This window comes from Oncorhynchus tshawytscha, linkage group LG04 (assembly GCF_018296145.1).
Source record: "Oncorhynchus tshawytscha isolate Ot180627B linkage group LG04, Otsh_v2.0, whole genome shotgun sequence".
NCBI lineage: Eukaryota > Metazoa > Chordata > Actinopteri > Salmoniformes > Salmonidae > Oncorhynchus > Oncorhynchus tshawytscha.
In genome coordinates, this window is record NC_056432.1 from 62,227,802 (window position 1) to 62,242,550 (window position 14,749).

At 42.5% G+C, this 14,749-nt stretch overlaps 1 protein-coding gene across 3 annotated transcripts in view; it reads right to left on the minus strand.

Annotated features, from left to right (window-relative positions):
* sbf2 (SET binding factor 2) overlaps positions 1-14,749 on the minus strand; it is a 165,648-nt gene that overhangs the window by 67,772 nt on the left and 83,127 nt on the right. For all 3 annotated transcript variants that reach the window (XM_024418817.2, XM_024418815.2, XM_024418812.2), the window contains exons 4-6: positions 8,935-9,057; positions 8,120-8,230; positions 6,498-6,603 (exon numbers count right to left, since the gene is read on the minus strand). In XM_024418817.2, the coding sequence (XP_024274585.2) occupies positions 6,498-6,603; positions 8,120-8,230; positions 8,935-9,057 (340 nt within the window). The remainder of the gene's footprint in view (positions 1-6,497; positions 6,604-8,119; positions 8,231-8,934; positions 9,058-14,749) is intronic.

Consider the following 14,749-nt stretch of genomic DNA (forward strand, 5'->3'; position numbering starts at 1 on the left):
ATCTGCTATCCATGTGTATGTGACCAATAACATTTGATCTGAATGTGACTTTTGAAAGGATATTCTACAAAAAAAAATTATGAAAATAAAAAATGTTAAATGTTGACACCATCTGAAATAACATTTAGCTCAACTGATGCAGCATAGCGGCTTTAAAGCACTAATGCGGTCTTTGTAAAAAATATATATAATAATCTATCACCATATGTCTAATAAATCACTGTTTATTTAACTCCAAAATATATTTGGTTAAAAAAAAAATCCAGAGGCTCCTTTTGGCCCTTGAAATGCTCAGTCTGATCGTGGGGACGTAAGGAAACAAATTTGAAGATGCTGTATTTACATACACAGCCCTGATTGGGTTGATAGGATGGTCTAGAGCCTACCCCCTTACCTAGATGAACAGTCATGGTCTATAATAACTGTAAACAGCTCTTACACAAAAGGCCATTATCAGAATGTCAGTGTTATTTCGACCTCATATAATCACGTTTTTAACTGCACTGCCCCTTTAAATAAATAGGCTGAAGCATGGGGTTTACATCTGCATTTACTTCATTGAAAAATCTCAAAAGACTCTAAATGCATTGAATACTACTTGGTACAAATAAACATTGTAACTTGTCACAACTTAAAATGACACAACGACTAGGTTCAAGTTTAACAACGCTTACTAAACCGTATTTCCACAATACAAAGTTGACACTGCACTCAGGCCAGGTCCATCAGCAGTGAGACTACCACACAGGCGTACTAATAAGAGTGATAGCGCCATATTAACAGAAATATAGAGATACTTAAAACATGAATGTAACAGTCAATCTGATCTTAAGTGTCTCGGCAGAGATTTTTTTTTAAACGTGGCGGCAACAAATTTGCAGCAGCGGCCCACCCCTGCTAATATAGGGGAAACACTGATTCTGCACTCAGAACATACTCTCAGCCCGCATTGTATAACAGTAGTGATGGATGGGCGATGCAAGGTGCTTCTCTTACACGAGTCGCATGATCTGATCGCTTCAGGTGCTGTTGGAATGCTTATCCTTCATGTGATATCATGCAGTACTGATCAGTTCTTACAGGACATCGGTCACATCACCTGTAGCCCAAGAACATGACAGAGAGCATCTCTTAAGAGTTACATGAAGTCCTGCACAAGGGTATTGTAAGCAAACAGCAGTGGCGTGAGGTGCCCAGGCCTCTCTGTCTGCCCGTCATCTTCATCTGTCAGGGACAGGGGCCATGTTCAGATCCAGCGAAGAGGGGAATGGACACACTACTGTACACATCACAACACACAGACACATTCCTCCTGATGGTTGGACTGAGCTGCACAGTAACAAGACCCATCTCTTCCTGTTACTCCAAAAACAGCTGTCTAGACCTGGGGAGTTTAGCCCTTATCCTCTATCAAGCTCCGGGTAAATTCTAAACTTTGGAATGTAAAATTAAGAGAGAGACATGAATCTGGTCCATTTTATTAGCTTTGTGGACTGTTCCTGGATAACATGTGCAGTATTTGGTAACAAAAACAAAGTCGGTGAGGACTGACACAAACCATGGCTGAGGATAATGTCAAGGTACAGGCCATTTGTCTTCCTCCATCTTTGTGTGTATCCAGATTGGCTACAAACACATGACTTGAACATGACCCTGATAATTTGTGTATCAGTAAAGTACACCCCCCACCCCCCCATGTGCACGTCCACTGCTCGCTGTCCAAATAAACACAAAGGAGCATGCAAACTATTATTGAATTCCTCAAGGGGTTCAGGGACTAATGCTTACAAGAAACATAATCCATTTAGTTTTGTAACACATTCTTCTAATCACACTAAATGAGGGCCTATTTTCCATTACAAATAAAAGCAAGCATCAGAAAAATGTGTTTGGAGTTCACTTATTTACTAACTCGCCCCCAACATCGGCCCCTGGAATGTAGACTTGACTGCTGCAGTGATTTGTGTGTATTAAGGACACGATAAAACCACATACTTGAGTCCAGTGTATGAACAAATTCAGTGAGCAGGAATTTGGGACAATATACGGTAATGCCCAGGTGAAGCCAACAAACCACCGCAAAGCGGTGAACTAGAATGCAAAACAGACAAAGCAAATCCTAGTAAAGGAGGAAACATACAGTGCCTTGAGAAAGTATTCACACCCCTAGACTTTTTCCACAGAACCATGAACATTCACGGCCTCTTGGTAAGCAAATCCAGTGCATATTTGGCTTTGTCTTTTAGGTTATTGTCCTGCTTAATTAATCTCCCACAGTCTGGTGGAAAGCACACAACCAGGTTTTCCTCTAGGATTTTGCCTGCGTTTAGCTCCATTCCACTTCTTTTTTTACTGTGAAAAACTCCCCAGTCCTTAACAATTACAAGCATACCCATAACATGATGCAGCCACCACTATGTTTGAAAATATCACAAGTTTTACTCAGTAATGTGTTTTATTGGGTTTCTCCCAAACATAACACTTTGTGTTCAGGACAAAAAGAGAATTGCTTTGCCAAATGATTTGCCGTATTACTTTAGTGCCTTGTTGGAAACAGGATGCATGTTCTGATATATTTTTTACTGTGTACAGGCAGCCTTCTTTTCACTCTGTCAATTAGGTTAGTATTGTGAAATAACTACAATGTTGATACATCCTCAGCCAATTAACTAACTGTTTAAAGTCACCATTGGCCTCATGGTGAATTCCCTGAAAAGTTTCCTTCCTCTCCAGCAACAGAGTTAGGAAGGTTGTTTGTATCTTTGTAGTGCCTGGGTGCATTGACACCCCATCCAAAGTGTAATTAATAACGTCACCATGCTCAAAGGGATATTCAATGTCTGCTTTTTTAATTCATTTGTTACCCATGTACCAATAGGTGCCCTTCTTTGCAAGGCATTGGAAAACCTCTGGTCTTTGTGGTTGAATCTGTGTTTGAAATTCACTGCTTGACTGAGGGACCTTACAGATAATTCTACAGTTGAAGTCGGAAGTTCACATACACCTTCGCCAAAAACATTTAGACTCAGTTTCACAATTCCTGACATTTAATCCTAGTAAAAATTAGGATCACCACTTTATTTTAAGAATGTGAAATGTCAGAATAATAGCAGAGAGAATGATTTATTTCAGCTTTTATTTCTTTCACATTCCCAGTGGGTCAGAAGTTTACATACACTGAATTAGTATTTTGTAGCATTGCCTTTAAATTGTTTAACTTGAGTCAAATGTTTTGAGTAGCCTTCCACAAACAATAAGTTGGGTGCATTTTGGCCCATTCCACCTGGCAGAGCTGGAGTAACTGAGTCAGGTATGTAGACCTCCTTGCTCGCACATGCTTTTTCAGTTCGGCCTACACATTTTCTATGGGATTGAGGTCAGGGCTTTGTGATGGCCACTCCAATACCTTGACTTTGTTGTCCTTAAGCCATTTTGCCACAACTTTGGAAGTATGCTTGGGGTCATTGTCCATTTGGAAGACCCATTTGCAACCAAGCTTTAACTTCCTGGCTGAGGTTTTGAGATGTTGCTTCAATATATCCACAATTGTCCTTCCTGATGATGCCATCTATTTGGTGAAGTGCACCAGTCCCACCTGCAGAAAAGCCCCCCCCCCTCCCCACACAACATGATGCTGCCACCCCGTGCTTCACGGTTGGGATGGTGTTCTTCGGCTTGCAAGCATCCCCTTTTTCCTCCAAACATAACGATGGTGATTATGGCCAAATAGTTCTATTTTTGTTTTATCAGAGCCGAGGACATTACTCCAAAAATTACGATCTTTGTCCCCATGTGCAGTTGCCAACCGTAGTCTGGCTTTTTTATGGCGGTTTTGGAGCAGTGGCTTCTTTCTTGCTGAGCAGCCTTTCAGGTTATGTCGATATAGGACTCGTTTCACTGTGGATATAGACACTTTTGTACCAGTTTCCTCCAGCATGTTAAAAGGTCCTTTGGTGTTGATCTGGGATTGATTTGCACTTTTCGCAGCAAAGTACGTTCATCTCTAGGAGACAGAATGCGTCTCCTTCCTGAGTGGTATGGCGGCTGCGTGGTTCCATGATGCTTATACTTGCGTACTATTGTTTGTACAGATGAACGTTATACCTTCAGACATTTGGAAATTGCTCCCAGATTTGTGGAGCTCTACACTTTTTTTTCTGAGGTCTTGGCTGATTTCCTTTGATTTTCCCATGATGTCAAGCAAAGAGGTGCTGAGTTTGAAGGTAGGCCTTGAAATACATCCACAGGTACACCTCCAATTGACTCAAATTGCATCAATTACCATATCAGAAGCTTCTAAAGCCATGACATCCTTTTCTGGAATTTTCCAAGCTACCCAGTCAACTTATTGTATGTAAACTTCTGACCCACTGGAATTGTGATAGAGAGAATTTTAAGTGAAATAATCTGTCTGTAAACAATTGTTGGAAAAATGACTTCGGGCATCTACTTTGTGCATGACATAACAGACTTGCCAAAACGATAGTTTGTTAACAAGACATTTTTGGAGTGGTTGAAAAACAAGTTAATGACTCCAGCCTAAGTGTATGTAAACTTCTGACTGGCTACAGAGGTAGTCATTCAAAACTCATGTTAAACACTATTCTCGCACAGAGTGAGTCCATGCAACTTATTATTGGTTGAATACTATTGACTCAAGACATTTCAGCTTTTCATTTTTTAATAATTTGTAAACATTAAAAATAAATACAAAAATCCACTTCGATATTATGGGGTATAGTGTGTAGGCCAGTGAACAAAAAAAATCTAAATTTGATCAATTTTAAATTCAAGCTCTAACAACAAAATGTGGAAAAAGTCAAGGGGTGTGAATACTTTCTGAAGGCACTGTACATGTTCATTTGTACAGCATTAATCCAACTGCTTAGTGGCTATTCAATTTGAGAGTTTAAAATTGTGATTTGGACAGATGCTTTATTCATTCGTGTTGTAACACTAAACCTCTTAATGTTGGAGTTGAACCTAAAAAAGTTTAATACTGTCAAGGATCAAGACCGGATAACCTTTCATTACAACGAAGCTACTTACTAAAATAAACGGAGGAAAAAACTATGCAAACAATAGGATTAAGAGGGATATTCCTAATATCTGGCACTACAGTTCGAATTCAGCTGTCAGGTTATTTGAGTCGCCCGCGATATCATGTTAACAGGAAACATAAGCTAAATTACAATGTGAGTTGTGTATACTGTGACTGTACGTGACCAACAGGCAGAGCAGCCTAGAGCTACTGTACTGCAACCAAGTAGACCCGATACACACCAGACTGTAAATAATGGAGGGAACATGGTGCCATGAAGTGGAGTTGAACTTCATGAAGTTTGGGATTGACTGGTTGTACTGTAGTGCAGTGTCGTGTCTTTGGCATCATTAAAGTGAAGACTTATTTTATCAAATCAATTCTCTGTAATTATTATTACGTGATTAAACTAATCATGTAAATGTAATTACCCAGGAAGTCATAATTACAATTAATATATATTTACACTCAGTGGGTCGTGATCTCTGTTGGAATCGTCCGTCTTTCTGTTGGAAAGTTAATCCACCCGTCTCGCTCTTCCACAAAGTCTTTGGTTAGAATGGATACTTCAGAGTAACATTCAGAAATGTTCTTATAGGATAGATGTTTCGGGCGGTTGTCGGTCTTCGCATTCAGTCAACATAAATTCTAGCTGCAGACTAGTAATTAGTATTGAAGATTTGCTCTTATTCTGTCGGTATTAATAGCCTCAGAGTTGAACTACTTACACCAGTGTAGCCAATGCTCCACATGGTTTGGTTAGGAATTCAACAACCGAGGAATGCATGGTCTCTACTCAAACCTTTGCGCTCTTGGTAATCGAGGTACGCATGGTCTCTACTTAAACCTTTGCCCTCTTGGCAATCGAGGTACACATGGTCTGAAGCGGGCTTCTCTAGGTGGGGGTTATATTCGGAACAGCAGAAAAGGTTGTCCCATGATGCCAGATCAATGTCTGTGCTCATAGGGAGGGCCATTGACTTAGTTAACTTTAAAGGGAATTGGATTGTCTTACATTAAACAGTTTAAAATCACATTACATAATTTCACAAATAGTTTCATCTTTACTCATTCATTTTATACAATAATTAGATGCAAAACTCATAACGGAGACTCTTGTATAAACAGAGTTATGGTAATGTGGCTGTATTGTCTCTCATGAGGTCTCAAACATTAAACAAAATGGACCGGTTGTAGCTGGATTCTCCACCGACCGTTTACACATTCTAAAAAACATGGATATTGTTCAGTTCTCAAGTTCTGTGAGATAGATCATTTCTTCTACTGTGAAACCCTCTTTCTATACTGCATGAGGGAGAGAGTCTCCTCCAGGAATTTACGACCTGAGATAACAGAACCTGTGTGTAAGAGGGAGAGAGAGGATATGCACTCTCTATACCCAAAGAGGGCCACGTCATGACAGCAGTAATGAGGAAGCAGAAGCCCAGTGACATACCAAGCTGCTGGAAGAGCAGGGCCACACTCTTGCATGTAACAGGCAGGTTGTCATTCAGAGGGGTTTGGATTAGCTGTCGGTCGCCCACTCCCAGGGAAAACAGTTTCTGTGAGAAAATCACAAAACACAAAAAAGTGAAAAGTCAAGTTATATGAAAAACCATTGGATGGATCTATCATAGAACTAGACAAGACTGTTTCAGTAGAGGGACATGTTTTGCTAACAGACAAAACATGTTTTCATGGTACTGTAAATATCATTAGGAAACTGAACAAGACTACCTCAGTACAAGGCCAAAGGTCATATAGGCAAGGATGAAATGACAGTACAATGGCAGTTAAGGGATCCACTGTGTGAGTTTTTTTGACGATCTCCCAGAAAATGAATAAAACACGTGTTGTTGAACCCGATGGACATCGCAGCTGCATGACTGAATTATCCTTTTGAATCAGTCTGGCGGCAATGGGAGAAACCTCAATTGCATGTTAACCTAAATTTCACTGGCACGGTACAACACCTCTGCAATCCATTAGGGACAGCAGCGGCCGTCGCTGTATCCAGTGTGGCTGAGGGTAGAGAAGTAAGCGCACAGTGGAAACAGTGTTCGCATGAACGCAATCAGGACGTCTAATTCAGCTAAACCAATGTTGAACATGATAGGGGGACAGACAGTGGTTCAACAGAGTTTGGCTTTTGACCTGACAAAGATCCTAGTGGATTGAACGATGGTCAATAAAGGTATAAATTGGGATCATAGCCTTTCAACTGAGTTTGAACCAGCTAGAGAACAACTCTCTGTTCCCAGATTCATGACATTCCTTCATGTTTGACAGTCTGTTGAAGGATGAGTCTGTTCCACTCCTGAGGTTTCTAACTCATGTTGTGTCACTACAGCCGAAAGCCCTTGGCTCTGCGGGGAGCGGCAATAATTTGAGGAGGAACACTGACATGTGTTGGTAAATTACATTTAAAAAACTAAATTACCCTAAGGTTCAGGATGTGAACTTAATCATGGGCCACATTCCTTCCTCTTTACAAATAGTTTAAATATTGTCTAGTTTTTTAAAGCCACATTGATCACCATTGTCTAGACTTTAAGGGAACAGACCAGCGTAGGGTTTTTGTTATAGGACAGCTTCAGATGTGGGTTTCAATAACCTAGTAAGAAGTGAAAATATAAAAAACAGGCCCCCTACTCTGTTTTTTGTACCCTAGCTTCACTAAGTAATGTCATCAGAAGAGCAGCTAGAAAAATAAAATAGTATTATGAGGACATTTCTGCACGCGGTGGTACAGCAATCTATGGCACCATCTAGACGAGGAATGCATGATTGAATGGAAAGCAAACGCAAATCATTTTTCTGGACTCTCACATGGGCCAAAACATGACTTCCTTCCTTCCCTCACTCACTCCGACTCTACTACTATAATAAGCATTAGGCCATCAGTGAGTAACCAGCACCTTGTGTGGGTCTAGCAGCAACATTAACCCAGACTGACCCCTATTCTGGGGTGGATTCATGCCTCTGTGGAGAGCAGGCCAGGGGGGTTGAGAGGGGGTTAGACAAGCCCTCTAAGATGGAATATTTGAGGAATTGTTTGCTTTAGTAAGGCCTGTTTACCTGGGAGCCACCAGCCACAGGAACCATGCACGTGAAGAGGTTGGAAACCAGCCCCTCCAGAGGGAACGGCAGGCTGTCGACGTACACCGTGTAGATCAGGCCCAAGCAGCCCTGGGGAGGTCAGGAGGAGACAGACACACAGCCAGGTCAATCAACACACTCACATACAGATGTATCACAAGATACATACACCCAATCACAGTTTGGCGCCTAAAATGGACAAATTAAAGACACTGTGGGAATTTGTCATCGAATACCATCAGATTTATAGTATTTTATGTAATATTACGAATGTACAGCTGAGATGTGTGGTTTAATGGCAAATGCCATTTGCAAAGCTAAAAATAAATGCTAAATCAATATGTGTGTCGGAGACATTTGAATGCCAAAGTTGAATACTGTAGTGGTCCAGTGGAGTGCCTAGGGACAGGAGAGATCCGCTAAGCCCCACTCTGTTCTTAAGTGAGGGATTGGCTGGATATCCTGGCCTTGAGTACTTGCAGAATTCACTCTATAAAGCCAATATGTTCCTTCTCCGCACACAGAATACAACATGATGCATTCTATCACCATCATGAGACAATTGATAGTCAATGCACTAATTGACACGCTACCGTTTATCATGCCAATGCTAATTAGGCAGAGATAAGTAAAGTGAAGTCATGAACCTCATGAATAGGACCAAGAAAGTTCCTGGCCAGGTAACCTTAGATAGCAAATAAACCCGCAAAAACTGAAATGACCACTATGCATGGTCATCTGACATTTTGAAAGGAACCTATGTTAGTCAGGAATTAATCATGTTATGATGTTACCCGGAATATTTCAGGATAATCCAGCCTGGAGACCAGAATGAGACTTTTGGGTGCAAAGACTTGAGCGGGCTGGATCAAGCCATCCTCTTCCTCATCCTCATCTGCTTCGGTGGTCTTTGTTCCCTGAAACAGCAAAACAGAAGAAGTTATTTAAAATGGGAGAGTTCAACAGTGATATGGGGGTGAGTTAAGACCATGTGCAGTGGTAAGCTAACATAGCAGGCGTAAAAAACACCTGAGCGGGGATGGAAAGAAAAACAAGCTGAGGGTGGCTCTAGTGTTATCTACTTCCAGGTCAAACCACAGCGTGTACATTCTACAGTACATCACATACTGTAGCCTATTTTTGGAAACGTGCATGTGCCACCCCCTCCTCGAGAATTCTGATTGACGCAGGCACAGAGTACAGTTCACACAGTACGAGTACTATTCAAATCAGTCAAAAGAACACAGTATGGAAAAGTCCCCTCAGAACTGTGTCTGTATGTCTGCAAAAAACTCTAAATCCGGTGTTTTAGCAATGGGATATATAGACTTATTTTAAAAAGATCCTCTCCAAATCAGTAGTACCCATTAAAACAGATACTCATTGCAGTTGAGGAGTTGAAAGAGCAAAGAGGATTTTCTTCAAATCACCATGGGGTTCATAAAAGATGACTAACCCCCCAAAAAAATAGAGCATAAAACATTTATTGTCGTGGAGACTGTTTGAACAAAACCCAGCAGCTTAAGAGAGGAGTGTCATTTGCCTTCCAGAGTCACATACTGACTGTAAATCAGCAGTGAGATGAAATCAAGTCAACTATGTATCAAGTCACATTACTCAGTTTACTAAAATAGTTGTGAAAACACTAATAAACACAGTATGAATAGGCTACTTCAATTTACCCATACTGCTTTCTCATCTGTTCAGTTGTTTCTTCACAAAATAGCGTATTTATTTTAAAGACTAATGTCATTACTTTGGTTCCTTTATTTGTCGAGGAATAATATTTTGTGGTTTGGAGATCTTATTCTAAACTATGGCTACAAACCCAGAGCTGGTGGTTTGAAACATGTTAAATTCAAATTGGCTGGGGTTGTAGTTCAAAAATTACATTTCCTACAAAACGGAGTCACAAGATGAAATCAGTATAGAAATAGCTATAATAAACCCCCTGAAGCCTGAATTAAGAAAAAACCAAAGTTAATTAAAGCAAAAGCTACTTGACCTCTGACACCTCTGATCCAGTAACCACACTGGAGATAGACCTACTGTAGGCCTATCTGTAGGATATTAATCATTCAAAACCTAGCCAAAATACGATGCAGACACTTGGGTTCGAAGGACATGGCGTAATGTCCCATAAATAGCAATTGAGTGACCACGTAAAATAACAGCATATGGGTTAAGTCATTAAGGTGAATGAGTTGAACAAAGATACCTCCTACTCCTTCCCAAAGTGCTCCACTGGGACACAGAGGTCAAGTCTCAGTGGTCTCAATCTGGTTCCAATTGTCCCATACCAGGAGCCGTCAGTCCTATCAGTTTACAGAGATAGCAGCAAAGCAACCTCACAGGGCTCATTCCTGGCTAAACCCTTTATCAGAATCATATATATTCCTTCAGACAATGAAAACATGCCACAAGAGCCCTGGCATGCTCCGAGCAGGGAACACAGGATCTAAATATCCCATCAGATGGGAAACACATTTCTACAGCATTCTGAAGATTTGGTTCAATTATCGGCGAAAATACATTTCTGCCTCTCGAATCCAATCACATAGTGAAAAGCCACGCTGGTTTAAACTTTACAGGGTAAGGCTCATGATAACGCCCAAATAAACAAACAAAAAACTGCTGTATGCTGGCTTACAGGGTCTACAAAAACCATGTGTGCCCTTCTCAATAAAATGCTTTGCAGACTAGGCCCAATATACTATCCAAGTTAGGTGTATTTGACAAAACACATGATGCACCTCAAACTAGTGCTGTCATGATACCAACATTTTATTTATGATAAGATACCAGGCCAAGTATCACAATACCAGAGAGAATTCTGATTGGACTAGCGTCCTGTTCGCCCCCCGACACTTTTCCAGTTTTGTAAATTTTATGTGCAAGTGCTACACAAAAAAAGCTGTCACTGATATTCACACTTCTCAATAAAACAGATATTGAATGGCTAATTTGCTCATATTTGCAAAGGTCTACTTGTGATTTGGCTGGAGGAATGGGGAAAAAGGAACATACATGCATAATGATCTGTGTGTCAGTGGCAGTAAGGGGAAAACACTGCATGAAACCCTCACACAGTCTCTCTGTCTACCTCAAAAACACACACACCACTCTCGCTCCCACAAACACGTACACACTGCTCTCTCTCGGTCTGTCTACCTCAAAACACACACCACTCTCTCTCGCTCCCACAAATACGTACACACTGCCCCCAGTTAAAATGTTAGGCACCAAAACAGAATGTAAGGAGCACCAGAAAGAGATTATGAATCCTACTTTTGAAGCACATCCCATGAGAAGCAGACCCTTTTCTTCCTGGGCCAATCAAATGTGCCTTAACCTACTGTCACGTTACCAGGTTGTTAGCTAGCTAGGTAATATGACTGAACAACATTGTTATCAAAACAATAATTAGCGGCCTGGGATTAGTTTAAAACGGCCTGGCGATGCGGTTTGTGAAATTATATAAAATGAGCGCAAAATGGCGCAGGAAGGAAAAAAGGTCCGGTAATAGCCCTTTTCTTCACCGTAAATCTGTAAACACGACTGTTGCGAAGCTGTTTTTACTCTCTGTTCCTGCTGCGTGACCATGAACTTTCAAAGACCATCAGACTGGCCTGTGCACTTGGTTATACCAGGGATGAACTTCTATACAATGTATCAACTTTGCTCGCACTGCTCCAATGTATCAAATGTAGAAATGTAACCTGCAGCAGACTGATCAGGGTCTGCATGCCCAGGAGTAGATGAGCAGAAAGAGCGGACGGAGAGGAGAGAAGCAGGTGAGTGATGGCTGGATGCGGATGTGGCTGGCTGATTACAGCTGCCACGGGTGATGTGCGCATGAACGTGAAGTATATATCCCCCCCCAAGCAGACACATCGATGGCTCTGAACGAACTTTATTTAACTCTCTGCAAACTGGAAACGATTTATCCGGAGGCTGCATTCATTGTAGCTGGGGATTTTAACAAGGCTAATCTGAAAACAAGACTCCCTAAATTTTATCAGCATATCGATTGCGCAACCAGGGGTGGAAAGACCCTGGATCATTGTTACTCTAACTTCCGCGACGCATATAAGGCCCTGCCCCGCCCCCTTTCGGAAAAGCTGACCACGACTCCATTTTGTTGATCCCTGCCTACAGACAGAAACTAAAACAAGAAGCTCCCACGCTGAGGTCTGTCCAACGCTGGTCCGACCAAGCTGACTCCACACTCCAAGACTGCTTCCATCACGTGGACTGGGAGATGTTTCGTATTGCGTCAGACAACAACATTGACGAATACACTGATACGGTGTGCGAGTTCATTAGAACGTGCGTTGAAGATGTCGTTCCCATAGCAACGATTAAAACATTGCCTAACCAGAAACCGTGGATTGATGGCAGCATTCATGTGAAACTGAAGGCACGAACCACTGCTTTTAATCAGGGCAAGGTGTCTGGTGACATGACTGAATACAAACAGTGCAGCTATTCCCTCCGCAAGGCTATCAAACAAGCTAAGCGCCAGTACAGAGACAAAGTAGAATCTCAATTCAACGGCTCAGACACAAGAGGCATGTGGCAGGGTCTACAGTCAATCACGGACTACAGGAAGAAACCCAGCCCAGTCACGGACCAGGATGTCTTGCTCCCAGGCAGACTAAATAACTTTTTTGCCCGCTTTGAGGACAATACAGTGCCACTGACACCGCATGTTTTCGTTGCAGGCCGTCTCTCCTTCACTGCAGCCGAAGTGAGTAAGACATTTAGACGTGTTAACCCTCGCAAGGCTGCAGGCCCAGACGACATCCCCAGCCGCGCCCTCAGAGCATGCGCAGACCAGCTGGCCGGTGTGTTTACGGACATATTCAATCAATCCCTATACCAGTCTGCTGTTCCCACATGCTTCAAGAGGGCCACCATTGTTCCTGTTCCCAAGAAAGCTAAGGTAACTGAGCTAAACGACTACCGCCCCGTAGCACTCACATCCGTCATCATGAAGTGCTTTGAGAGACTAGTCAAGGACCATATCACCTCCACCCTACCTGACACCCTTGACCCACTCCAATTTGCTTACCGCCCAAATAGGTCCACAGATGATGCAGTCTCGACCGCACTGCACACTGCCCTAACCCATCTGGACAAGAGGAATACCTATGTGAGAATGCTGTTCATCGACTACAGCTCGGCATTCAACACCATAGTACCCTCCAAGCTCGTCATCAAGCTCGAGACCCTGGGTCTCGACCCCGCCCTGTGCAACTGGGTACTGGACTTCCTGACGGGCCTCCCCCAGGTGGTGAGGGTAGGCAACAACATCTCCTCCCCGCTGATCCTCAACACTGGGGCCCCACAAGGGTGCGTTCTGAGCCCTCTCCTGTACTCCCTGTTCACCCACGACTGCGTGGCCATGCACGCTCCAACTCAATCATCAAGTTTGCGGACGACACAACAGTGGTAGGCTTGATTACCAATAACGACGAGACGGCCTACAGGGAGGAGGTGAGGGCCCTCGGAGTGTGGTGTCAGGAAAATAACCTCACACTCAACGTCAACAAAACTAAGGAGATGATTGTGGATTTCAGGAAACAGCAGAGGGAACACCCCCATCCACATCGATGGAACAGTAGTGGAGAGGGTAGCAAGTTTTAAGTTCCTCGGCATACACATCACAGACAAACTGAATTGGTCCACTCACACAGACAGCATCGTGAGGAAGGCGCAGCAGCGCCTCTTCAACCTCAGGAGGCTGAAGAAATTCAGCTTGTCACCAAAAGCACTCACAAACTTCTACAGATGCACAATCGAGAGCATCCTGGCGGGCTGTATCACCGCCTGGTATGGCAACTGCACTGCCCTCAACCGTAAGGCTCTCCAGAGGGTAGTGAGGTCTGCACAACGCATCACCGGGGGCAAACTACCTGCCCTCCAGGTCACCTACACCACCCGATGCTACAGGAAGGCCATAAAGATCATCAAGGACATCAACCACCCGAGCCACTGCCTGTTCACCCCGCTGTCATCCAGAAGGCGAGGTCAGTACAGGTGCATCAAAGCTGGGACCGAGAGACTGAAAAACAGCTTCTATCTCAAGGCCATCAGACTGTTAAACAGCCACCACTAACATTGAGTGGCTACTGCCAAACACACTGTCAATGACACTGACTCTACTCCAGCCACTTTAATCATGGGAATTGATGGGAAATGATGTAAATATATCACTAGCCACTTTAAACAATGCTACCTTATATAATGTTACTTACCCTACATTATTCATCTCATATGCATACGTAGATACTGTACTCTATATCATCGACTGCATCCTTATGTAATACATGTATCACTAGCCACTTTAACTACGCCACTTGGTTTACATACTCATCTCATATGTATATACTGTACTCGATATCATCTACTGTATCTTGCCTATGCTGCTCTGTACCATCACTCATTCATATATCCTTATGTACATATTCTTTATCCCCTTACACTGTGTATAAGACAGTAGTTTTTTTGGAATTGTTAGTTAGATTACTTGTTCGTTATTACTGCATTGTCGGAACTAGAAGCACAAGCATTTCGCTACACTCGCATTAACATCTGCTAACCATG